The sequence below is a fragment of the Phaenicophaeus curvirostris genome, chromosome 5 (assembly GCF_032191515.1).
Source record: "Phaenicophaeus curvirostris isolate KB17595 chromosome 5, BPBGC_Pcur_1.0, whole genome shotgun sequence".
In the NCBI taxonomy this organism is placed as follows: domain Eukaryota; kingdom Metazoa; phylum Chordata; class Aves; order Cuculiformes; family Cuculidae; genus Phaenicophaeus; species Phaenicophaeus curvirostris.
In genome coordinates, this window is record NC_091396.1 from 5158138 (window position 1) to 5186132 (window position 27995).

General features: G+C 38.9%; 1 protein-coding gene across 3 annotated transcripts in view; it reads left to right on the forward strand.

Moving 5' to 3' along the window:
- The window catches only part of NELL1 (neural EGFL like 1), a 297253-nt gene that overhangs the window by 11160 nt on the left and 258098 nt on the right, over positions 1-27995 (forward strand). For all 3 annotated transcript variants that reach the window (XM_069857451.1, XM_069857452.1, XM_069857450.1), the window contains exon 3: positions 14050-14200. In XM_069857451.1, the coding sequence (XP_069713552.1) occupies positions 14050-14200 (151 nt within the window). The remainder of the gene's footprint in view (positions 1-14049; positions 14201-27995) is intronic.

Consider the following 27995-nt stretch of genomic DNA (forward strand, 5'->3'; position numbering starts at 1 on the left):
AAGGAATGTAACTGGAGACTTAGGGGCAAGGACTAAATATGTAAAGTGACAATAATATAGCTGGGATGAAGGTGCTCCCCTGGGTGAGGGAGAAGGGTGGTGAGAAGCCGTTGGAGAAGATTAGCTGTGACAAGCAGGGCAAGGAAACTCAGGCTCAGATGGGGAGGTGGAAAGAAGAGAAGACAAGAGAAACAGCTGTGGTGAGGAGCTGGAGGCCAAGAAGGAAGTGGATGATGGCTGAACAGAGAAGCAGTGACAAGGGCGATACCAGGACTCTGACTTGGAAGGGAATGAGGTGAAGGGATGAAGAATATGGTAACAGGAGCTGTGGACAGCAGCTGGGAGAAGCAGCCCAGAGAGAGAGAGAGAAAAGGGGCTAGGGACTGGATGGGAAACCTGCAGTCTTAGACTGGGTGGGTAAGGGTTTGCTTAGGGTAGAGGCAGCATTAGGACAATGTAGAAGGGAAAAGCACTGAAAATTCACATTTGGCAGTGTTGTTATCTGTGATGTGTGCTAATTTTTGATACACGTTTTTGGAGGGTAGAACTTGGACACTGTGATTTTCCCATTAGTGATTTGGAACCTTATTTTTGCTGTGCTTTGGTTGTTCACCTGTGAAGTTGAGGTACTAATACCTTTTCCTGTAACAACAGTGGAGTTAGAAGAATTAATGTTTTTAGAAGTCTAGGATACTGTACTGTAATAATTAACTTGGTCATGGTCTGCTCTGTCTTCAGAGAACAATTTGAATATGGTAGATTTACTGTTCAAGGTAAGCCTTGAACAATAAAAATAAAGCACAACTTCAGGTCCCTTTTTGTTAAATGAATGTTTTTTGCCCTTTGTTCTTTACTTTGTGTACTGACTGAGACAGAGGCCCTCTGGAAAGTGTCTAGGACACTGTAATTAAGAATGGTGTTGGAGTGCGCATCCCCAGAGGGCTAAGCAGGGTTTGCCTGTGAGACTTTAACCCTAACATCTGTCTAACTTCTAATTTATGTTTGTTTTTAAAAATGTAGCTAATGTTATAATGTGTTTTATATACACAATGGATTTTTTTGTCAATGAAATCCTTAGGCTAAGTGGTTTTTTTTCTTTGCAAAACCAACCAGTTTCTGAACAGAGAAATGATCTGAAGTTGGACTACAATGATGAGTGAGATGAATCATCTCCAGTGGAGGAAATTAAAGATCACTTGAGACATAATTATTGAACAATGCTTTGAGGCTCTGAAGATACATAACCTACTGTTAACTTTGTCAGTTCCCAGTAGAAGTTTTTGAACTACTCATTGGCTGTTTCCAGTCTTGTTTAATATTGAATTATGTTAGAACCGCATCTAGGAGTAAAATTTTTCCAGCATATTGATGCGAAAGTATAACCACTAGAGTTCCTTGTTCCATATGCTCCTGTTTCAAACACCCCTAACCCCATACTAAGTAAGTGTAGAATAAATAGAAACCTAGTCACATTAAATGACAGTGACCAATTTCTACTTTTCTTTTTTTTTCATAATGAATGTTGTCATGCTGCCTTCTGTTACTTGACATTTATTTGAATTTCCCATCATGTCTATAATGATTAGAAAAGAATTCTAAGCACACGTTGCCCCTGTCTTTGGCAGTTATTTTTGCTTTCCTTGGACACAATAATTGTGCTACTTGTCTGTCTTCATTGCCACTGTGGTAAGTACACAGGGGAAGTGGAATAAGCACTTCAGTATTTCTGTAGTATGCTAAAAGCCTCAAATGCTTCTGGCAACCTGTTGCCAGAGTCCTGTAATGAAGATAAGCAGAGGGAAAATAAAAGGTCTCTGGTCTTCAGTGGGCAGGTGGGGGGGGTATGCAGAAATTAGCTTCTGATAGTTCTGGTAAGTGTTGCATGCTTTCACACTGGGTGAGCATCTAGGTCCTTACAATTTAGATAAAAGCAGGACTAACAGTTTGAGTTTTTTTTAATCTTCATCAGAAGAGAAATACAACAAAAAATGTCTTTTTCCTGCAAAGGATTTTTGCAAACTGATACTCTTGTCATAGTGTACTACACATAATCAGGTTTTATTAAGTACTTGTTCTGTAAGTATATATTAAACTGGAGAAAGAATATAATTCTATATTGTCCCATCAAAGAGGATGTGCTAGTCAAACCCCTGGGAAGTTGAGTTGAAGCAGAGTGGGTACCTGAGTATTGCCGCCTTGAGGCAAATCCCTTCGCAGTGCTGAGTATCCCTAGTTGGAGAATCCTGCCCAGGTTCAGGGCAAGTCCCTGCACCTGATACTGCAGGTGAGGCTTACTGGACAGATGCTGGGGTAAAAGAGAGCAGAATTGGAGCATTACTTGGCACTTCTGAGTTAAAACTGCTTGAAATGCAAAGGAGATGAAAAGCAACGCTGAAGAATTGGGTTCTCTAGCTGTAGTTAATGAACCTAAATAGCCCACTATGGTTGGTTTTGACTCCAAGGGGTATTTTTTACTTTTCTAAACAATTTTAGAAGAAATGTGTTAATATCCATTTAATAAGAATAATTACCCTCATCCTACTTGATTAAATTACTTCTAAACAGAGCTACGTCTTTTGTCGAAAAAGTGGTGTTATTTGGAATTACTATTGTATACATTAGACACATTCAATGATTTTTTCTTTTATTTTTTTTTCTTTTTTAAGATTTTGTACCTTTAAAAATTGCACAAAAGCAGATATAATCAGATGTAATGCAAGAGCCAGGCATGGACCATTTCCTGTGGTGAAAAACCCTGCTGTCTTGAACGACCTATCAAGAATAAAAATTAGATGCTACTTGAGGCCTCAACCTACTTCTTCTATGCCAAATTCTAGATTAATCTTGCCACCTGCAGTGTGGGCGTATAAGTGATATGAGGGGGACATTTTTTCTCTTATTTTTCATTTTTGCCACATAAATGGTGTGAAGTAATCATGTCATACTGTGCTGGTTTATGGCATTATATCATGTGATTGCCTTGCCTTTTGTGGCCTATTCAATGATACAAAATGCAGAACATGATATAATTTTTTTTTTTTTTTTTACTAGAACGGACAAAAAAAATTGGTTTTGGCACCTGATGTCCACTAAAACATTCATCTGTATCAGTAGTTATGTAGGTTGCATATCTGCTAAAAGAGCAGAGTCTGTTCAGTAATTCCGTCAACAGGGATCTGTGAGTCACTATTTTGGAGCAATAAGCGCTGTAGCTGAGCACTGGTGTTTTGGCTTCCTAAAAATCTCTCATTACAGTCTGTCCCCCATCCTGCCTCCTTATGGAATAATGTTTCCTACATAGTTACAGCTGAGTTTCCCATTGGTTCTTTGTGCTATAAATAGGCAAAACCAGTATAGGATCACTGCAGCTGCATGGGGTGTTTTACTGAGTCCGTCCTCCCCTTGCAAATGTGTGTAACTCCTCCCTCTGAAGCTGTGAGTTTTCCATTTAGCATCAGTGGGAACGGACACCTCCTACAGCAGACGAGTTTGAGTTGTAAAGCTTAATTCTGTGTTGCATCCTCCCTTCTTTTCCTTTTTCTTTTTTTTTTTTTTTTTTGTAAACTGAAAAGCAGCGAAGATGCTCCGAGAGTGCAACATGTGTAAAACTGGATCTTGGAGGTTAAATACTCATTGCTTCTATGATGAAAGACTATGGCATGCCGATCAACTTCTACTTCTCTCTCTCTCTCTCTCTCTCTCTCTCTCTCTCTCTCTCCACTTTGGCTCATTGTGCATAACAATGTTGAAATTTTCAAGCCTGTTCTTGGGGACTGGGGAAAATGACAAAGCCAAGATGTGTGGGAGGAGAGTGGGGTTGGTGTGTGTGTGCGTGTCGTGATTTTTCTTAGTCTGTAGTGATCTCTATGGATGTTCATCATGCTGTTTGGAAAATGAAGCAGCACAGCCTCAAAACATTTGTAGAATAATTTGGTAAATGCCAATGATTTGGAAACTTCGTGCACTCCACTCTTATCTTGAGACTTCCTTTGAAGGGAAGCTACTGACAAGTTGTGGTAGGAGGACTCTGCTCAGTATCAGGTAGTGATTTTATTTGGGAAGTGATGGAAGTTCTTTAGGTTTACTTCATTGTAATTAATTATGAACCCAAAACAAAGTGAAGTTTGTTTTTAATAATACTATTGCCCACACATCTCAAAGTCATGGTTCTCTGTTAGCCTTTTGTTCTCTGATGCTGGCAGTGCTTTTAATGTTTTTTGATGTCTTGTAAGTACCAGCCTTCAGATGGGGTATTCTGCCTTTCTAGCTTTATGCCATCCTAATTGTTTCAAAATGTAGTCATTAAAAAAAAATAAACATTATTGCTGGCATTATTGCTAACAGCAAGAAGTGAAAAAAAAAAAGGGGACACATGTGGCAGTCCTATTTAAATAAAAGCTTATTTTCAGAAACAAAGGCTTATGGAGCAAAAGGGAGCTCTTAGTACCCCAAGCACGTTTGCTGTTACGGATGAACCCACAGCAATGGATGCTATCAAAGTTGTCATATTTTATTCATGAGTTGTGGTATGCTTGGGTGAAATAAGAAAAGCAATGCTCCAAATCATAATTATGGTGTAAAAAGATAAAACAGTTATTATTGTGACATTTTTGAAAATTCTTAAATCTCTCAAATAATTCATCTAAAACTTGTGGAGAATGACTAAGTATGTTAGCTGTATTTATGATTCTTTGTTGGGGTGTGGAACATTTCACGAATAGAATTTATACATATTTTGGGAAAATATATAAATGTGTGCTTATATGCATTCCAAGAAACAAAGACAACTAGAATGTTGAATATAAACATAAAGAGGCTGACAGCAGAAATTATACTTCAGTAGAGAAGGGCTTTGACAAATGTATTATGCCTCATGTTATTATCATGCAGTTAATAAATAAAACAGACACCCAGGATTTAATTTGCTTTAGCAATAACATGGAAGTGATTTTTCTGAGGGAAGCAAAACAGAAGGGAGAATTAGTTCATGAAACGCATGTTTAATGCTTGTACAAATTGTGTATAGAAAATAAAGAAGAACCATAAGATTTTAGTAATAAATGAGCTAAATGCTTGAAAAGTAATTGAAAAACTGTTTAGAGTCTCAAATCACTGGGATTTTTTTGAACCAAGAGAGCACTTCAGCATATGCTTACTTTGAACTTTATGGACAATTTCATTGCCTTTGGTTGGATTATTCATGCAATAGAAGACTTCACAGGGGTGGAAATCAAAACCTTTTTGTAGGTGTAGCCAGGACCGTTAGCTGTTATAAGCAGCATGAGGCATTGCAGCCTCTCTTTGCAAGTGAAGAAACTGAGTCAGATGCTTCTGTTTTGCTGAAACTTACTTGTTAACAAGCCATTTAAAACTGGTATTTTGATTTACTCATTTAAGAATGCAGGTTTTCATCAGGGAGGCAAATTCTGATTTCTGTGTGGCTCTGCTGGTGTTAGGCTGGGATTTTTAAGAGAGTCAAAATAGTTTAGACATTCAACTTTTCTCTTGCTTCAGTGGGATGTGGTACTTAAAAATTTCTTTGAAAATCGAAGTTATGGAGTACTTGTTGAGTGTATCTGCCATAGTCATGTTAACCTCGGGAATCCCGAAGCACTTTAGAAGTAACATTGCTATTTAATTTTGAAACTGTTGTTTTATGAGCAGCATTTATATATCTGTAAGACGCAAGAGTGCTAAGGAGAAATCAGAATTATTTCATAATAGTGTAAAAATACAAATGGATCAACCTCTCCGATTGCTTTATTGAAAAGCATAAATTTTGTTCCTAGATTACAAAAGCACCAAGGGAGGAAATTAAGTTTGAACTACAAGTAGTGTTTATTTGCAAAACTTGGCTTCTGTATCTGATTTTTGATTCTAGATGCTCCTCATCTTCTGCTGTCACCTTAAGTTTTAAACAAATGTAGCTGAAGTACATGCTTTGACAAGTTCAGTATATTTTATCTTTTTTTTAAAAGTAATTTCTAACTTTTTGTATCTATGACTTTGATCATACTTGAAAATAGATGTTTTCTAGAAGAGGAGGAAAACATTGCTTAGCTTGCTTTTGCATGAAGGTAGAACACCAGCAGTATTTTTGGGTGGCTCGTTATTTTGTGTTACCTTAACATTTAACATACTCTAAACTAGATCCCTGAAGTGGACGTTACTCCTGCAAAACAGACAGCGTATTGGTAATGATTCCTAGCAATTACTTCTTTCTTGCTTATGTTGCAGACATAGCCACTGGCTCTGTCTGTGTGTGGCTGCGTTGCTAGTGAATTCCATGCTCTTTCTGTTAAAATGTTGTTACTTTTTTTCCAAATTTGTGTATAGCCATCTTTAACTTTATAGTCAAAGTGATGCGATACCTAATCTAATATAGATAAACAGTGGAAAAGATGTTATAATCAGTGACTCCTGAACTAATTAACTAACAACGCATATAATTTGATTAACTCTCATGATTTAAGAGCAGATTATGTGCTTTTAGTGGTAGTGTAACTTCTGGAGCATTTCTACTGAGCATTTAATTTAAGGGATCAATCATTTGTAAATAGTCTTGATTTCAGCGCGAGTCCCTTGAGGAAACAACAGAGCTGGCTTGATGAGGCAAGACGGAGCTCAGTAGCTGCCTAAAATATTTTAAATACGTTAAAGTGGGTGCCCGAGTAACAGGTGATGGGTAGTGCTTGGCAAGGTGATCAGTGTTCTTCTCAGCAGGAAGCTTGTTGCAAAGCTTATTCCAGTTTTCCAGTTTTGCTCTGTAATTGCCAAATGGTTTTAAGATGGTGTCAGTCGCTGCACTATACGTGTGCCCAGGCCTGCTGCTCATCCTTCTGCTGCTGGAGAGGTGACTCCATCACTTTCCTTGGTCATTCTGTCCACTGGGTGGAAAACACAAGAGCCGTGGAGATGTGAAACCCATACGCAACAGAAGAGGGGCAATCTCTCGATGTAGGCTTTGCTATGGCTTTCTGCCATCTACAGCTTTCTCTGTCTCCTAGGGCACCTTTCCATGACTGAGGCTTGAGAAATGTGGTTGCTTTCTCTCTGCATGTATTCATTTCCAAGTCTTGTTCAATATCTGCTGCTCTGTTTGTTCCAGAGCACTTCATTTCCATGGTTCAGTTGCAAACAAAGGACTCAGACTCCGTGGCCACTACTTAATTACCATGAATGTGGTCATTCTAGCTAATGCTAAAGTTGGGCCAGTTTTAAAGAAGCTCAGAGTCCACTATTAAGTCACTAAATCAACTAAATTATTGACTGGGGAGAAACTGATTTGGTGAGAAGTCTCTGTTTGATTTCTTACATGACTTAAAATTCTGCTGTCCTTGGCATCTGGAATTTTAGGACTGGGTTTGCAAGAGCTTTCTGAAAGGAATGAAGTATATATATAATTTAAAATGCTAGATTAATTTTTTTAGGTGAGATCTAGTCGTAAACTAGTTTACAAAGGTGTATATCAAAATGACGGCAATATATGAACCCTTATTACCAGGGCAGTTTTGCATCATGCAAAAGAAGAGTTTACATCAAATTATACAATTTTTCCACCTTCTCTAGCAGAGCTGCTTTTGCTGTATAGTCATGGGAACTTACCTTTGTAACATTAGCTATTCACCCTGGTAATTGCTCCATCCTCTAATTTAATGAAAACCCATTAAACCGAAACAATAATTAAAATGAGACATCATCTCTGTAGGAGGTTTGCATATTAAAATCACCAAGCATTTCACTGCAGACGGATCTTATTCTTGAGAAACAGCGTTTGAAGCAACGTGTAAAAAGTGATTTATAATGAATAATCATAATTTCGAAAGCCGTGCTGTTGAACATGATTTCCTACTGTTTATTACTGATTCCGAGTGAAGCTAGCAAGCCAAAAAGCATTTACAATGTCTTTTCGTACTGGTAAGAATACATAGAAGCAGAGATGTGGTCCCCTGAGAAAACATCGTGCTGTTCTTACTCCTCCCTGGTAGCATAGTCTTCAAGAGAAGGGTGAGGTGTTTTCATCTCTCTCTCTGGGTTTCTGGCAGGTAGAATGGGCAGTGCTGGTCCCCACCGTGCCAGTGCAAAGGGGCTCAGAGGGCAGCTGCATGGTGTATGCTCAGCACCTTAATGTAAGCTTGTGTTTGTTTTCCCTTGGCAGCTCTCCACAGGCTGCCAAACCCCATGCTTTAGCCTGGCTTGGGAGCAACGCGGGCGAGTGGCGGGCACAGTGGATGAATTCGGGTCTGGGCTTAGGTGATGTCTGCTTATGCTGTTTCTTGGCTGGTGGGACTCTGCAGCATGGTGGTAGCTGAACTGAGCACCCAGAGTGCTCTGAGGGCTGTGTTGGGTTTGATTCTGTCCCTATTCCTGTGACAGGAGCATATTGCAAAGCCTTTTTGTTTGCATGTAAGGAGAAATTTCTGTGAAATGTCTTCCCACAGCTTAAAATAAAAAATTGGTGCTATCTGTAATTAACTGCATTTTGCCCTTGACTAGACAGGGAGGGAGAACTACCTGAAGTGTTCCCCTGTTTGGCAGTGAAATGACTTCTTTTTTGGCGAAAATCCTTGTGGTTGGTGTCATCATCCTTCTGTGCAATTTTGGATCTGTTTGCGGTTTCTGTGGGCTGAAGAATGGATTTAGAGGAACAGGAAGAAGTGAGCATCTAGAACCAGCAGTGTTTGGAGTTAGTTTTTTTTTTTTTTTTTGACCAGTTCTTCAAAAGATGGTTTGTGGGACCAATATGCAGAAAAGAGTTTGTGTGCTGGATCCCACTTGGACTCAGAGGCTTTGATGAAGCACTTGCCTTCAGTAAGCAGAAGGGTTTTGTGATGCTGTTGTGTGTCCCGAGGAAGTTTTAGAAACTGCCTACACTGAAATTAGCAATTTTGTATCCTTCTTCTACTCATGGTTCCATTTTTGGAAATCCGATTACTTAAAATGAGGCATTGCTTTTTTTCTTTTTTAAGTAGTGATTTCAGTTTAATCAGACTGTGCCCATAGCAAGGTAAAAGCCAATATGCTGCAATATTCGATTCTTTAATTGCTGCCCCTGAAATCCAGATTCTCTGTTGCTGCAGCGTTAATTTCTAATTGCTTTTCCACAGCGACTGTGCAAAGGTAGTCCTGAAAACGCGTTGAAACAAATAGCCTTAAAATGATTGAAGGTGCCAATAAAGCAATGTGTTCTGTAGTGTTCCCTACCAAAGGAAGTAAAAGGAAAGGGTATTCAAACAGGCTAGTGAATGATGAAACGGTATCTGTTGCTTCAGAAATCATAGGTTGATTTAGAACTGAATTTTAGTATTTTCCTCTAATGGAAGCCTTTCTTGAAGAAAAATGATTTCCCAGATGGACTGGGATTTAGTTGTAAAATATGGTGCACATTAAGTGCTTAAAATTGTAGCCTATATGATCATTTACTTCCCATTCAACGATGGATTGTTGACATTGTCATTAAAGTAAGTTTGGCAAGTATTTTGCCTACTTTCCTAGCACTATTATTTTTGTTATCTAACTGATTTTGTCCGTTTTGATGTGGTCATAATTCCCTTACACTTCCTGATGGAGTGGAAGCTGCTTCTCCCTTTCTTTTATTTGGACCCTTTCATATATTCTGTCCTACAAGTGTCAAAAGCCTGAGGTCATAATTTTTAGATACCAGAGCTGGTGATGCATAGGTCAATGGATCCACACAGGAAGATGTGACTTGAGGGCCTAAATCAAGTTTATAAGGACTGATCCTATTACTGAGTTATTGCATCCTTTAATTCCATCTGTCGTGTAGGGAGAGTGTGTACCAAAATACCTGTATGTTTCTTATGTATCAGAGAAAGATTGCTTTGACATCATAGGACCCAGAGCAGCATTACCATTCATCTGAACCAGCATTACGAGGAAATAAGAACAAACTTGTGCTTGAAGGTGATGAAAGCGAGTATTGTGAGTAATTGCAGTTGTGGGTAAGATTTATCAAGGTGGCTGAGCACGTAAGAGCTTGCTGTAGCCAAGCAGCGTGCTGTGGTCTTCCTCTGCAGGTCCTGGCCAGGGTCCTGCTGCACCTGCTGAGCTCCTGAATAAGCATAGCCCTGTGTGCCAGTTCCTCTCGTAGTTCCTTTTGGCTTGGTGGGGTTGTGCTGACTTGGGTCTGGATGGGCTCATGCGGGACAAGCCAGTCAGGAGAAGGCAAAGTGGTGTCCCTGGGAATGGGGGAGGTGGCACTGGGCTGGGAAATGTGGGACAACAGGTCATCAGTAGGTTTTTTTTTAACATAGAAATGTCTTATGCTTCTCTCTTTTGCTGAAGGTAGAAAGTCGCCTTTTCCTTATGCTCCAAGGTGATTTGTATCTGTTGTACTTTCAAATAACTGTGTATGCTTGGTTTTTTTTGCTTGTTTTATTTTAGAAACGCTCTAGTATGTTTAAAAGAACCTCTCCAGACAGTCACTATTTCAAATTAAGAAAATATAATCACATAGAAGGGCATATGAAAGTCGTATGTATAGTTATTTATTTATTTATTTTGCTGAGATTGTGTTTTCATTCAAGCATGAAGTGATGTTTCGCTGAAGATTACTGTATAAACCCATATTGTTCTATATTATGTAGGAAATGCGGCATTTCATTATGAGCAGACAGTTGTTTTTATGGAGAGCATAAAAAGTATTTTCCCTTTCAGGCACCTGCGGTGAGGGGGTGTATGTGTTCTCAATTTTTCTTTTTCTTGAAGTGTGAAAATCAACCTGAAAATAGAAAGCTCTTATTCCAAATGGATTGTACTCCCAGTTCATTTGTATGGTACTTTCTGCAGAAATTGAGTGAAACACAAACAGATGACATGCCCAGCACCGTGCGGCATGAGGAGGGGCACTGCCAGAGAGCTGCGAGGGGTTGTCCCACAGGATGTGTGAGCTGGGATGATGCAGTGCTGGCTGGACCATGCCCTAAATGAAGCCTCGTGCAGCTCCTTCCCAGCATTCAGGCCCCCTATTGTGAGCCCAGCGTTGTGCTCAGCACTCCAACAGGTTTATCACCAGGTTGTGTGTCCTTGGGATCCTCACAAACCTCAGCGGGCTCCTTAGTTAACGAATCCAGTCACAGGCTATTGGGTCATGTTTACCATGGATTTGCTGGGAAAGTCCCCTTGTTGTAGTTACTAAGATTGTTGTGAAGAACAGCATTTCTGTAGAAGTTTTTGCATCTGCAAGTATGTTTTTCAGTTGTTTAGCGGTAGGGGGTCTTCCTAGGCATTGGTAATAATCCAGATAACACACTTCTAAGTATGGTACTATTTAATTTTTAGAAGCCTAATTGGATAAGGAATTGTCTGGAAGGTCGCACACAAATTGTTGTGATCAATGGTTCAATGTCCAGGTGGAGATGAGTGATGAGTGGCATTCTGCAGGGGTTGGTATTGGATGGAGAGGGGCTTTTTATAAGGAAGTGCAGTGACAGGATGAGAGATAGTGTTTTTAAACTGTAAGAGGGGAGATTTAGATTAGAATTTTTTTACTGTGGAGGTGGTGAGGCACTGGCACAGGTTGCCCAGAGAAGTCATGGATGTCCCATCCCTGGAGGGTGTTCAAGGCCAGGTTGGATGAGGCCTTGAGGAACTTGATCCAGTGGAAAGTGTCACTGGCCATAGCAGCAGAATTGGAACTGAATCACCTTTAAAGTCCCATCCAACACAAACCATTCTATGGTTGTACAAATTATATCAGAATAGTGTTGCAAAGCATTACGCAAATACCGTTTGTTTCCTAGTAGTTTGAGTCTGAGATTCTGGAATTTCAGAACTTTTGATCTTACAGATTTAAATCAACAAAGAATAAATATAAGATGTTGCACGTTGTTTTGGTGCATTCATGACTATCGAGAGGTGGTAGAGTATAGCACAATATTTGAGTATGTTTCTAAGTGAAGTAGTCAATGCATTGAGTATTTGTTCATGTTTTTGGCCAAGGAGTCCTATATTTCTGTATAAAATTTGATGGCTAGATGTCAGGATGTGGCTTTATAGGGAGATCAGGATATAATGAGAAAACGTTGGACTTTGCAAGGGTTGACCGAAGTTCTAGCATGCGTGTTTCATTGACAGGCGCTGCCTTTGCTTTCGTATGTGGAAGAATTTTTGAAAGCTTTGATAAGTCATATTTTTTTTCGGCAATTGTGACATCTTTAAGGAAAAAAATATAAAATTTTGTAAGTTACTAAGGTTCTTGACCTTCAGTACAAGGATAATTATCTTCAGCTGTCAGCTCTTGGACAGGTTCTCTCTAAACCCTACTTGTGTCTTGGATTGTGCATTGTATGTCTGTGTAGGTACCAAGCTGGTTATGGGACAACTTACTGGTGTACGGGACATATAGTTTTGCTGCATCAGGGTTTTTTTTAAAGTAACTAGATGGTATTTGTGACCAGTAATAACAGTTGCTAGGTGACATTAATGATACAGATGATGAAATCTTATAGATAAAGACAATTTGGTCTTCTGTGTTTGACTCTTTATTCCTCCATTCTCCTTTCTGACGGCAGCAGGACGGATTTCTGTTCTTTGAAGCTTTATCCTCTACTATGATAAAAGTGGCATTTGACAGACAAATAGGTTGATGCTGTGAAGGTGGCATTATATTTATTTAGTGTGTGAATTTGAGCATCTGGCAAAGATTTTAATATAATGCCTAGAGATTTTTGATGTCTAATTTGCAGTACTTTTCAGAGTGCAAGTGTGTTAGGCATTCTGAGTGTGTAGGCTCATTTGGAGGGCTTTAAGCTGCACAGGAAAAATTGAGGCACACAATTACAAAACATGCTTGAATACTTTTTTCTTGGAGTTTGGTTTCAGTCCACGGCATTTTGTTAGTAGTTGCATTTCTGACTTTCGGGTTGTTTCTCAAGCCAGTCTCTCCTCTTTCTGTAAAGCCTCATTTAATGACACTTTTTTTTTTTTTTTGCCCCGCTACAGTAGTGGAATTCTGAATTGTAGATCTCATCTTTCCTTTGTGTGTTACAGCATTCATGCTGGGCCAGATTCTCAGGATTCAGTAGAATTATATGATTTTCTACCAGCTGAGAATTTGTGTCGGCATTGCCGGCTTCAAAGTGTACCTTTTGAAAGGAAGCGCACCGGGCTTCTAATTGGTTGTGATATCCAGGAACCGCAAGTGGCACAGGTCTTGAAAATGTGTGACAAAGGCCCAGCATGAGAGACATGGCAAGGGGCGGGAAGGTGAAATGCCTTGATTTCTCCTTTTTGTCGTTAATCGTCTTTCATAGTGATGATATATTGCGAGTAAGAGGATGAGATAGAAATGAATGTGGTGGGAGATGGCACATCTAAATCTTAGAAGATCAAATATGAGGAGGCATGCTGCTGCTTGGACATCGGCAGGATTAGCGAGACTGAAATATTTCTGATCTGTCTGGTCAGACTGTGGTTTAATAAATATTGCATGAGCTGTCACGGTTTGCTTGTTTAAACTGAGAAATCCCTGAAATGATAGTGGATTGTAAGCATGTCTTGTATTTATTTCTCAGGCAGCAGCACAGCCATATAGCATTATTAGCAATAATACATCTCTGCCTTACACAGAGGAAGGTTTCCTCTGATGTACGATGGAGAGGTGGTAACGGAGTCAGCGTTAAAAACTGAAATTGGAGCTTGGTGAATTGTGTTGGGAGAGGCAGTGCCTGATATTCCTCAGAATTTAGGAGCCTATTTATCTGACTGCAGCACACCTTATTTACAGCAACTTAATCTGCTCACAGCAGACACAAATGGCTTAGCATCCTGCTAAAAATTCTGTCAGAAAAATCAGTAGCTGACCAGTTGTGAACTTGTCAAAGTGACAAGTGGGCATACTGACAGAAATAGCGTTTGGGTTTTTTCATTGGACAAATGCAGTGGTGGAGTATGGTAGATGACTCTCAAAAATGAAAAATATTCATGGGAAAATGAAAAATGTAACCTGAATCTTCCTGACTTGGCATTTTTACTGGACTGTTATTTCTCTCTCTTTCTTTTCTTTTTTTTTTAAAATAAAATTCTTAGATATAGAAAGAGAAATCCATGCAGCGCCCCATGTGAGTGAGAAGTTAATTCAGCTCTTCCGGAATAAAAGTGAGTTCACGTTTCTGGCCACCCTGCGACAGAAGGCATCGACATCTGGAGTTATACTGTCTATCCGAGAGTTAGAGCACAGGTAAGAGGAAATTGTTTCTCTCTTGCAGCAGTGGCAACATAAAAGATACTGAGTGGTTAGTGGTCAGTTTTGACAATGCGTTCTGACATGTAAGTTAAAGCCTTTCTTTGTGGTTTACAGTTTGTTACTTTTTACTTGTTTGTTTTTGTTATAGGAGGAATGCATTATTTATGCATGCTGGTCTGTAAACCAACTTAAATTAGCTTAAATGGAAAGATCAAAACTAATGTAGTATAGACAGTGCACTTCGGAAGTTACAGACCTTGTACTGCAATTTATCGTATGCACTTTGGAGTTTGCATTTTCGTAAAAGTTCAACTTACATGTTTCCTTCTTCACTATGTTTTATAACATTTTAAAATATTATATTTTCTTTTTGAGATTCAACAATTGAGTTATTAAGCAATCAAGATACTTTTTGTGCTCCTGTATGGTGATGTCTGTGTTTTCTTCTTGGCATAAATACAGTGTATTCTTATTTTGTGTGTGTCTCCTTTCTTTATCTCTTTGTTTTGTTTTGTTTTGTTGTCAGTGTAGGAGAAAAGACTTCCTTTTCATTGGCTGTTATAGTGGCAGACATTGCTTTATTTTAGAAAAGAAACGTACCTTGTATTATGGCCCATAATACAACTCTGGTTTTGATGTTGCGAAGTGTGTGTTGTGTCAAGTATTCTCCTACTTGTAACTTCTTGAATACTTTTTTATCATAATTTTTTAGGGCGTGAAGGACCTGCCTATTTAGTCTGGCTTGCTGTTGTAATACAAGTAATAGGACGTTCTTTGGCTGCTCTCATTCCAAATCTATTACCAGTCATTCTGCAGCATTTACTTTAAGAAAAAAACCAGTGCTATTGGTATTCAAATTTATTCATCATGTACATGATATACAACTGTTAGCCGAATTTCTTACCTTTTGCTGAGGAGGTATAAGAAGGAGAAGGCAATGGCTTTATTATGACCAAATCATCACGTTTTGTCAGTGCAGGAGCAGAGATGTCTGATCAAGGATAGCTAAGGGGAAGACTCTACTACTTCCCTAATTCCTTCTACTACTTCCTTCTTCTTGTTGATCCCTTATTTTTATTTTTTTTATATTTTATTTTTATATTTCTAATTTTTTTTTTTTTACTTTATTCCTTCTTTCATTTTCCAGGCCATTGTCTCAATATGCAATAATATTGTTTAATGTTACACAAGGGTCCTGGTTTCCTTCTTTCACTTCATTATTCCTTTTGCCATTACTTTTTAATTCCTTCAAGCTTTTTCAGGCCATTATAGCTCTCTGAAGTCATGGTTAACAGGATCAGTTTGCCATGTTAAGGGATTTCTTTAAATTGAGAAAGAGGACATTGAGGAGAGCACTGTTGCATATAGGGACATATGCATGCACTCGGCAAAACCCAAGGTCAAACTAGACAAGCAGTGATGATTAAAAAATGCAAAGCACATGGATCTTTAGGTATGGGTATCTTCTGAATTTAGCTACTTACCTCTTCTGCCTTGATGGGTAGAAAAAGAGGCTTACAGACAGATGTGCTGTGCAGGAGTAATCTTGATTGCACAAAATGTGCTGCTGATATCTGCTCTTGGCACTGAGTTTATCTCTAGTACTCCCAATTACTAGACATCTGTAAAAAATGTATTTGTAGATGAATTATTGGGTTCTATTCTCTCTTAAACCTTTGTGGTTCTGTGTTGTAACTAAGATTGTTTCAGACAATATAGTCCTATGTAAGAGTTGAAACAGATGTGTCCTGTGTTGCTGATGACTGCTCTTATGTTCTGAATGTTAGGTGGATTACTGCAATTATCCTTCTTTTCTGGACCAATTGTGTATCACTTAAAACAGAGTCACTGTTTCTTTCTCTGGTTTCCTAAGTTGCTGCTTGAACCTTCATAAGGATAGTGCTTTCAAACCTTAAGTCTGTGATGACAGAAATTAATAAACTGAATGACATCAGAGAAAATACATTTTAAGATTGACGAGGAGTAGAGACCAAAGGTTTGGGGCACTACTGAAGAGGGCCTTGTTACATTATTATCAGTGCAATAGCAGGACTTCCAGCTTGATATTTTTTTGATCTTGCTCAGACTGCTCAGGTCACTTGACATGCTGGGAAACCTTATTAAAATTGTTATTCCTACTAAGCTGTACGTAATTACCATGGTTCTGTTCTGGTGAGATCTACGTCTTTTGTCAAGCTCTTTCTAAACCTTCCATGTGTTTATGAAGATAGACAATGCAAAGAGAATATTAAGAAACATCATTATGTTTCAGCATGGTAATACCTATGGGAACTTGTATAAGTGTACGCTTATTGCCTAATCGATATGGTTTTTGATTATGGAAAAGCAAGAACTCTTCCCTTATGCATAAAATAGGAAATATTGTAGCTAAGAACAAAATATTTTTTAACTTAACAGCACACCAGAAATTGTGAAATTGAAAGTTTGAGACTTCAGAACATGGAAGAGGTAAAAAACACCTCAGTGAAACAAACTGTATTAGCTGCTGGGACACAAATTAGTATCTTTCTAGGAGATGTCTTTTTTGCTGTGCAAGTAGCAGCTGACAGGTTATATGCCATGCAACAAAAAGGTGTGTGTATATCTACACGCGCGCGCACACACACACACACACACATATATATATTTTAATTTGCCTATGCCTAGCTAGTTCAGAAGGCATTTTTGCAAGTAATGGGCATGATCACCTTGAGGTCAGGAAGAAAATTTATGCCTTAGTAATACATAGAATGCTTGATTTATATTTAATTATTTAGTTTTAGCAGAAGTTTATTTTCCATTAATAGCATAAAACTCTGAAACTAAGATATGTAGGGTATTTTAGGAATAAGTAGGAAAATGGATCTTAAATCTTAATGTATAATAAGCAAAAATATAAAATAAAAGGTAATAAGATTGAAACAACTTTTCTGTAAGTCAGTAATCCATATGTGCTGTTTTCTTATACTAAATGGATATTTTGTGACAATTAGAGATTTGCTGTTAATTTATATAATAATTTGACAGACAGGATTTATATTACAAAGATGACAAATGCATATTTGTTAATATTTTATCTTGTTGAATCAGCTTACTGATGACAAATACTTTGTTTTCAAGATACAAATGTATTAAAATACAGCTTGAAAAATGGAAAGCTTAATTAACACAGATTAAGGCTAATTGAACAGTCTGATAGTATGTGCAGACTTTATATAGTTGTCTGAAATACAATGGTAAATCTGAAGGTTTTTTTTTCTAAGTTATAGATAACAAAATATAGTATAGGCTGGAAAAACATGTTACTTGGGGATGCAGAAGGTAACAGCTGTTTTCTTTGTTGGAGAATTAAACTACCAGTTGTGTTTAGAAGAGCTTTGCAGACTGTTTTGCTCACAGCCTTTGACTTTTCAAACCACCAGGACACTTAGAAAAGGCCATCGAGTTATTTGAAATCTCACCCATAATGGATCCTTATTTCAACAGTTTCATCCGAAGTTGTCTTCCTGGTCATTACCTGCTCTGGCTTTTCATGGTCCAAAGCCCTAGAACACGAATTAGATGGAATCTTAGTGCTGTTTACTCGCTGGGCTGGGGTTTACTGATGGTTCCTTCCCACTGCTGGCCCATGATCAGTCCCTGGAGAAATTTGTCAGGGATATTCAGGTACCCAGGCTAGCATTCTTTGAAATACTGCCTCTCACTAAAGGAGCTGACTATGATTTCCTGACTACTCTGGGGCACAGTTTAAAAGCAGCAGGCTGCTGTAATACTTACTTTTCTTGTTCATGTGAAAATTTTGTCCCCTTCCCCCCCAAAATACGCCATAAACTCTTCCTGTCCTTTGTGTATAAAAATAATAAATTACAGTGAATAGGAAAGGAAAGCGTTTGTGTACTTGGAATGCATTCTGAGGGTTTTGGTACTGGAAACAATGGGTAAGGTGCCTGGAAAAGAATGGCAAGCTTTCTTCTGGGAGTGGTCACCCCACTGACAAGCTTATAACATTTTCAAATCATAAGGAGGAATTTCTTCATTATGAGAGTGGTGAGGCACTGGCACAGGTTGCCCAGCGAAGCTGTGGTTGCCCCATCCCTGGAGGCTGGATGGGACCTTGGGCAGCCTGATCCAGTGGGACATGTTCATGCCCATGGCAGGGGAGTTGGAACTAGGTGATTTTTATGGTCCCTTCCAACCCAAACTATTTTATGATTCTATGATTTATTGTCTAAACTTTAAATAGTGACACTGGGATATTTTTAGAGGTAGCCACCATTGAACCACCACCTGTATCTAAGCATGTTGGGCTTAAAGTATGGAAAACTGTTGAGTCCAGAATCATTTTTCTGCTAATGTACAAATCTGAACCTCCTCAAATCAGATGAGTAGCACAAGCACACATAAGCTAGGATTCTGGTACTTACCTGAAAGGTAGCAAGAGGAAATACACTCTTCATAGTATTTTACCCATAAACTGCAGCTGACAATCAAGCTGTCATCTGGTCATAATGTACAAGGTACATCTCTATCAGATTTTTTTTAATCTTTGATCAGGCAAAATTCCCTTTGACTTTTTGATAGTAACCTGTTGGGTGTTTGCTTGCTCTGTAAGAAGCTGCCTTCTGAAGAAAGATTTTCTTCTTATCCATTGGTTTATTTTTGTGGAAAGCAGAGAAACTAGATGTTGTAATGTGGAATGTGCAAAACTAAACTAGTAAGCAGAGGGGCTGTTACCTGTGAGCTATCCATAAGAAATAGGATAAAACCCTTATTGACCTTCTCCTCAAAGGCTTATTATGTCTATTTTTAAAGGTCCCTTGTGTGTAGTTCCCCCCCTTTGCATTCCCAAAGAAGTCAGTATTGCTTTTGTTACTGTCAATGGTTACTAAGGAGGCGGGATGAAAAACTTACTGTTCTGTAAACTCCCAAGTTGCTTATTTCTCTCTACTATTTTGTGTGCATCCTGTGTCTTCTCTGTTTGCTTCTTATTATTCCTAACTCTGTCTATGTCTTGTCATTCTCACTGAAGGCTCTTTCAAAATGAGATCCCGCCATGATAGAACTGGGGAGTCAATCACAAGACTAATGTTTCTAAGATTTTCTTATACAAAGCACTAAAAATTTTGGTTTTCTATTTTTTATTGATTCTTTTTCTTTCTTTTTATGCTTATAACCTGTCTATGACCTGAAAATCAGAACATTTATGCTGCACCAAATATTCTGGAAACTTGCCAGCTAGTTGTACTGTGCTGGTGAAATGGATTTGTTGAGTGGAGAATTTGGCCCTTCACTATGTAACAGCAAGCTGTGTTGAGATATTCAGGGGGATTCTGATAAACATGCCAGGTTCATAGTAAAAGATTTTATTCCTAGCAAGTCGGTTTTGAGTAGAGAGGGGAAACAGGCATCGACTCTAGTATTTACTTCCCCCCAGCATCACCAACAGCTTCCAAGACTGTTGAGGAGTAGATAGAAAGCTATAGGTTCACAAATAACAGTTGGAAGGCTACCAAGCCATATGCTTGATTAAATCTACAAAAGGATAACAAGCTAGTTAAATTAAACACTGAAACCTAATTAATGAAAAGAAACCTATGGAAGTGACTTCTGACCCTGGTTGTAAAACTGAACTATTTGATTTACTCCATGCTGTGGTTTAGGTTATTCTCTGCAAGATGTGTGTGTACAAATTGGATTCTGATATACCCAATATTCAAAAAGGGAAGGAAAAAAAAGGAAAATGTATCCATTAACCTTTTTCTTCTAGGATAAAGGTCACATCTTCATTAATATTTAAATGTAGAATTGCGAAACTGGAAAGATGTAAAAAAAATATAAAGATCCAGCCTTCCATCCCTTTGAACAAGGTGGTATGAAATGTGTGAGGCATCTACACGCTTTCTCTCCCTCCCTGCATAATGGAACAATAATGTGAACTTTGTTTCTCAGAATTGCAAATGAAAATAGCATTGGGCCCACCTGCTTCTGTGCTTGGGGTTAAAGTGTGCAAAAGAGAAAAGTAAGGCAGAATTGATATATTCTATACATCTTCCACAGGTTTAAGTGTTGTGAAAGAGGAGTTACTGCTCGAGGAGCTACCTTCTATCTTGTGGTTCCCTGCTGAGAGCAGGTGTTTTATGTACACTAGGCTGACAATTGTTGTCTCTGAAGCATTAACATGCTGCTGATAACCAGCTGTTGGAACACATTGATTGGACCTTGTTGGCAATTGGAGCAGAATGGTTGACAGTTTGAAACTCTTTAAAACTGAATTTGGACAGTGCAGAAATGTTGTGGTCAGTCAGGAGCAGGATGTGTGGGTCCCCCAGGAGCCTTCTCCAACATGCTGAGTTATTCTCTTTGCTTGTTTTATGACCCTTTGATTCAGGGAAAGCACCGATGTGTCTCAAACTTAGGCGGAAGACAACTTTCTGAAAACTGTTTCTGCTGAATTTGGGCTTGTACTCGCACTATTACTCTCAGCAGTTACATTAAGAATGCAGCTTTCTTAGTTAATAAGATAGACGTTGGCAACATTTTGTTAATAGATGGTCATCTGCTGGGTTGAATGTTAGGCTGGGTGATGTTGTCTGGTTTTTATTTTCTGTTTGCAGTTTAGTAGAGATGCCTGCATGCCTTCCTTGCCCTAGGAACTGCCTTCTGAAAGGCAGGAGAGTCACAGTGCCTGTCCTAGTGACTGTTGCGGTGAAATCTGCTGGTGCTCAGGTGGCAGTGGGGAGGGAAGGAGGTGGCCTGTGGAGCAGGCAGAGACTGAGGGTGCCCAGAGAGCAGCAGGGAGAAGACATGCGGCTGGAGTCTGGGAAAGTGGAAAGGAAAAGATGTTTTTGCTGTGAGTCTAGTGGAATTTGTCATAACATAAGAAATCACCGAAAAGCTGCTGAATTTGAGAGCAAGATCAGAGGGAAGAACCTCCTTGTAAGGACACAGCAAAGAGGGTGATTTGTTTTTGGACACTGTAGTTTGACTCAGGTGGCAGACCTCATTAGTTTAAAAGGCTATGTTATCCTCTTTTGTTTTAATACAACCTGATATTTAGAGATTAGGGATCAGGGGATGCCTGATCGTGTTCCTGCTGCAGTGATGAGCATGAGGGAGGGAAGGACCAGAGCTATGTTCTGCTGGGGGCTCTGTAGTCACGCTGGCAGCTTCAGGCTTCTGCATAGCCACAACAATCACTGGGATCATGCCACCTCAGAGTCCCAGGCTAGCCTTAAAAAGTCGACAGCCCCCGTTCAGAAAGCCCTCAGATATAAATGCTTTTTGAACTGCAATGATCGGTGCACTAGGGAAACTAACCTTTGGTCAGGAGTTGTGTATGATGAGTCCTTCAAGGACTAGTTCAAAATGTAACTGTGGATTGCATTCCTTGCTAGAATTACAGTGATAACATGAGTATAAGTGACTTGGTTTTGGAGTGGTGATATGTAAAGAGATGATTCTTTTCTTTTGTCAGGTTACTTTTCTGTCAGACTAGTTCATTGGATTGATGTGCCTCATTGCAACTGAACAGCTAGATCTGATGCAGAGGATGAGGTAGGAATAAGCAGCCAGGAGAGTGAGGCCATCTCTTTTGGGAACGGTTACTCCCGAAAGGTGCTAGACTGTGTCCCTTACTGTGAGCCCAACCTTTGCTTTTTATGAGGGAATAAAATAAAATTTCTCCCATTACTTGGCCGTTTGTTGCAGATACCTACCTTTAATAGAGATGTCTTGGTTCTTGCAGGTGTTTGTGTCTGTATTTGTATAAGGACATATGTGGAGTTTGTTATTTCTTTTTAAAAAAGAGGCAGCAGCTAAGGAGTCATGACTTCACCTTACTTCAAATGATAGGCTCTTTTCTGCCCTGCTGAGTGTGCTAGCTCTGAAGCCTGCTAAGATGCGGTACTATTTTTAGGTGCATTGTGGTACTACCTACTTGCCTCCCTATGAAGAGGGGAGAGACCAGGTCTTTTTCAGATAGTAGGCAGGTAGCAGCCACAGAGAAGATCAGATTTTTAGACATATGACATGAAAACAAAAAAGCTTGAGGTCAGTCCTTACAACATATGCCATGAAAATGAGTAGCTGCTTTGTACCAGCTTTGACTCAGGCTGTCTTAGCTGGCAGGCAGAAGTTAGGGTTACTTCTTTCTTATATATGATCAAAGAAGACAGTAAATTTGTATTTGGATGACCTTTGCCTAGTTGCAGGTACACAAATGCATATTTTGAGCATCATAAATGCTTAATGCCTTGCAGCTTGCATGCCCAGCTGCCATGTAGCAGGTTTGTAGAACATAAGACAAGATGTTTATTATAGAAAATGTCAGTGTGGGGGGTTTTATTGCTAAAAGTTTCAAGCTAGGCTGATAGAATTTGATTCCTGTTGTCCTCACAGTGATCTGAATGGAAAAATAAAGTTGTTTAACTGACCGGAGTTAGTTCCTTTTGTTTGAAAGGAAAGGGCACAAACCTTTGAAAGAATCATGTTTAGGTAGCCAGCAGAACAGTGAAGTTGAACTTTCATGCTTTTACTTGAAAGCTTTGAAAGAATTTAGTATTAAGTTTTAGCTTTTTTTGGATTTATTTGTATAGAAGGAATAGTTACGGAATACAGTAAATTATGACAGAGTCTTTGTGCAACATATGGGATTCAGATTTGCATTTTCTTTTGTAGAAAGTTAATCTGATTTTTCAGCAGAATACCTTCATTGTCACAGATGATCCTTCTATTCACAACACCTTTTGTGCTGCCTGATGTCAGTCTGATTTTGCTCATAAGCTTTGATGATATCAGTGCGTAATCTCTGCCACAGTACTAAGTCTTTAATGCTATGTAAGTGAAGATTTGCCATGTGTGGTTGCATGTGAGAGTAGTACTTCAAAATCCAGTGTCTGACAATGCCTAATGCTTCAGAGCTTGGGATCTTCCCCTGTCACTTTATAGTAACTAGGGTACAAGAACAGTGCCTGTGGAAGCGACTGAAAAATTTGCCTTGACAGCTGCAACTTGTTCTAGCTTTGCATCCATACAGAACCGTGGTGACAACTGCACGGTGAGTGTTTACTTTTGTTTGAAGTCGGATGCATCTCTTGTTTCAGAGGCACTGCTTTTGCTCTCTGTGGCTTCACTAACAGTGGTGATGGTCTTGGGTGTGTGCCTGCCAGCTTATCTGCACCATAGTGTACCCAGTGTGTGCCCTTGGCCTGACTTGCTTTCCACTGAGCAGCGTTAGGACAAGGTCTCAGTTTATTTTCTGTTGCTGCCCAGGCTGAGCCACTTTGGCAGCACAACTGAAATAACAATGTGCTGTGTGTACCACTGAGCACACAGCCTCAATCAGTAGCTAGGAACAATGAAAGGCCAAAAATGTAATGAACTGTGATTCATAACAGAATCTCTGTAGATTGAAACTCCTGAAATCTGTGTGATAATAGATGCAGGTTCATTGGCTCTTTGTCTCTGAATACATCAAGAAGTGTTTCTACAAAGCTGCTAAAGCATAGTCTTGCCTGAAGCTCTTTTTATCACTAAACATAATTAAATGTTCTGGTATTCTGCTTGGTATGATGCTACTGTGAAATGAAGAAGTGATATGCACAAACGTGCCCAAATAGGCAAATATGGGCAGAAGCTTCCCAAATTTCTAGCTGAACTTCCCTTGAATTTGCTTTGCTATTTAAAAAATACAAGAAATTGTGCCTTGAGACTGACAGAACTTACCAGAAGCTTCTGTTCAGTAACAGTCTGAGTCTTACTACGGCATTGATTTTTTTTCCAGCAGTTGAGAGACCCAACATCGTAGTGTTGCTGCAGCGTATGCAAGGTGAACGGTGCTTCCATTCTTGAACTCCTGTGGTTTTGTGACCTTCTCCCACACAATGTTAAGCAGATGCACAAGTGTTTTGACTGGATGGCAACCCCAAGTTTGTACATATTCGCAGGGATGCCATCTGTGCCTGCTGCCTTGCCCTGGGACATCTGTTCAGTAGCTCTAAGAGCATCTGCTGTAAGTGCTGGTGCTGCTCCTCGAAAGAGGCTGTGGGGCTTCATTTGGCACTTGATCAGCGATGATGGAAGTTGTAAAGTCAGAATGATAACTCTGCTTTATTTATGTTTGAATGTGATGAAGGGGAAGATTTCCTGAATTGAATGCAAAAAGTAGTTTTGCTTTAGTTCTAAGAGCTCTTATCGGAGCATTTAATCAGTATTGTGCTTACCACATGGTGCCTTGTCTTCATTGGGGGATATTTTAGTGTCTCAAGATAGGTGTTAGCATCATAAAGATCAGAACAAAAAGTACTGTATACTCTTAAGGATATTCAGAAGGATTTATATCCCATAGCTCTTCTTGGGGTTGCGTCTTATTTGTAGTCTGTGAACCCTCCATCTTTTGGCCACTTGCACAAACTGACAAAGGTGAAATCTTTAAATATGATGTTTGTCACAGGTTGAGATCACTGCTGTCGTGGATATGATAAATAGATGAATATATTTATTTAATGCAGATGGTGGATTAAGCCAACTCGCCTTACAGAAATACTTTACTTCTGCTTCAGGTGTCATATATGCTCTTATTTAATATTGATAATGACTTACCCAATTTTTTTTGGCATTACATCCACGGCACCTGTTTCTATCTTACAGTATATTTTTAGGTACATTTTCTTCCTGATCTGGAAGTGAAATGAGCTGTCAAATGCACAGTGAAATATTCACTATGGTTGTGACTAAATGAAAAAAAAATCAAGCATTAAACATCACCGAGTAATGATTTCTTCTCTCCTATCAACATTCTTGTGTGAGATATATAGGGGTTGCAAAACTTGTCAGAAAGAATTCTAAGGCATCTTGAGTTTATTGTGGAGTAATATTGTCCTTCTGTAAAGCACATGGCAGGATCTTAAAATATCTCATTTTTTCTGATGTGCATAAAATTAATCTGAATTAAGGAATATGTATTTCTCTTACACATTGCGATTTGAATGAGAGGCTGCAGATGGACCTGTAAAAAGAATTTGAATTCTATCGTTGTATAAAAGAAGCCAGCGAAAGCTTATGTGTTTAGCAAATACAGAAATTCTAGTAATGGGAAAATTTCAGCCAAGGTCATATTGTGTTGCTGTTCCATAAAGAGCAAGCTTCCGTAATACTTGTGTTCCGAGAACTTATTCTGTCAAAATGCATGTTACTTTTGATCATGCCTATTTAAAAAAATGAAAAAAAAAAATCCTCATTGAGAAAACAAGGAAACCATCACTTGGTACTAACAATTTGTCTAGTAGATTGCTGTCTCATCTCTCTCTCTTGGAAAAGGTCTTGAGAAGAGTAGCAGGGGGCTAAGTCGAACAGCAAGATGGCACACAAGCTTCAAGCAGATGTGATGAAGAAGCAGAATTTGTTGTAATACTCAGAAATCTCCCTTGGGGTTTTGATATGGATCTCATGGCAACATTAGAAGTTCACACTTCTCTACTGATGTTATGTTTTTTTCAGGTAGTCCCAGATGCAGTCCTTTTAGGAACCTTGACTTGTCCGGTTCCTATGTTTTCTTCTTCCTTGCAAAATACTGGGAAGTACCTACAAAACACCTGCTAGGGATTAATCCGTTTTCTTATCTCTTCTATGGTAGTTTCTCTTAATTTACCCACCTTGTTTACCTGTTGGTTTATAGTAGATAAAAACTTGTGGAATGGCATTTCAAGTTGAAGATGAGATAGATGTTAAAAAAAAAATCCATTTATTTTCCTGGCTTTACTGATTATTTTTTCACAGATTGATGATTTCTTGCCTAAGCACATGTTTTCCCATGCATTTATCTTGCATTCCATGATTTGAAGATTGGAACTTGAACACAGAGCAGGTGCATTTATTTCCAGGAGTGAATGGCCTCTATGTCATTGTTTCTGAAGAGGCTGTCCTCCAGAGTCTGTTGGGAGGAGGAAAGAAAAGATGGTGTTAGCTATTGAGAAAGTTATTTGCATATGAATGATATTCTGGTAGAGAAAGGACAACTACATCTTCTGAACTGTGAACAGTAAAGTGTGTTTGTAGTCAAGATCTCAATGTGAATTTGTGTCTTCAAAAAACTAAAATCATTGCAAGAATGTTGGTTTGCATTGCCTTGCTTTTTTAAAATATTTGAGATAGATACATGTTGGGCTAATCCAGCCAGTTTCTGCTGTTGGGATTTTGTTGACTGTTGTTTACTGATGTTTTTCTGAGCATAACTGCTTCTAATTTGCACTTGTTGGAGGGTAGTGAAAAATAGGTGGAGAGTTTGTCTGGTGTCGTCCTCCTTTCCAGTCACTGACGAGGTAAAGTTTTGTGTTCTTTGCAGTCCTGTGGCGACCGGGTGTATGTGTAGACAAATGCTAGTACTGGCTTTTGCAGTAAATTTTAACTAGTCACTTCTGTATGATATAAATTAGACAACAGACTTAGCGCATAAGCAACAAGCTATTTTTATTTCTTAAGTATTGACACTAAGGCTTGTCAGACAAGAAACGACATTGCTTTGCAATTCCCTGTGATATTCAAATAATAGAGCAGAGATGCGATTCAGTACAGTATTTTACTGACCTTTCCAGGGCTGAACTGTTGCCTTTTTATTAACAAACAAAACATTGTGTAGTAAGTGATGAGGTCTGTGGCTGTAAGAGATTATGAAGAATGAGTGCAGGAAGTGATGCGCTTTCTGCAAGAGAAGCCTGTCTTGCTCTCAGCCTCTTAAGCTTCTATGATCAACCATATAAATATATATATATTTATACAAATACTTCATGTGTGAGAGAGATACTGGAATGTTATGTAGCTCTCCCTCATTTTTTTTTTTTTGAAGTTCTCTGCCTTGCTGCTGTTTATCTGAACAAGAAAGTAAGTCTTTTTAATGACTTCCTTTTGTGCTTTGAGAGCAGATGGCAATTATGAAACGTTTAACTTTGTAAGTAGGACTTCACTGACAGTACTTGTCCTAGTGCTTTCCTGGCTTGAAAATGCCAGCAACAGTATGTTCTATATATCGACTGTTCTCCTACTGAGTATCAAAATAAAATAATTAAAAAATCCTCTCCAGATTTCTTATGAATGTAACTTAGGTATTTTAATGGGTGTTGGCAGTGGTAGTCATTAATCATCATTTTGCTCTCCTGTTTAGAAAATGCCTGTTCTTCTGCCTTTATATGCATGAAGCAGGCCAGTTCCTTCACCGTACCAGCCTTTGTTATTTTTTTCCACTCTGTACTGCATGTATTTTATTTGTACACATGCCTACTGTGTTTTCATTCTGTTTTGTCTTTGCCTTTATCTGCCTGTGACTGTTTTTACCTTGCCACTTGAGTCTTTGATTTGAGTGACCTGATAATGCTCATATGTTGCATGAAAAAATGTAATGGTAAAGCATTGGCAAGATGGAGGAGGGTTTGAGGTTATCTTTTGGTCAACATTTATTGACTTGATGTTCCCCTTCCCAGTCTGTTGTAATCTTTTGCACAGGTTCCCAGCTAGCGTTTATTTTGTAAGTAAGTTCCTCCTAAAGAATTCCAGTTTTCAGTTTTTATGTTCTAAAAAGGTGCTACTTCACTGGTAAGAACTATTCTTGGTGAAGTGCACACACCTCCTGTAACACTTGTGCACACTGGCTTTTAAGGTCTGCATACAGCCAAGCAGCATAAAAGGCTTGTGTGAAAATGAAAATCAGCACCTGGATATTTATTTTTTTATGTTGCATTTGTTCATTTGGTTTTTGTTACTGTAATTTTACATGTATATATAACCTCAAACTAGCACC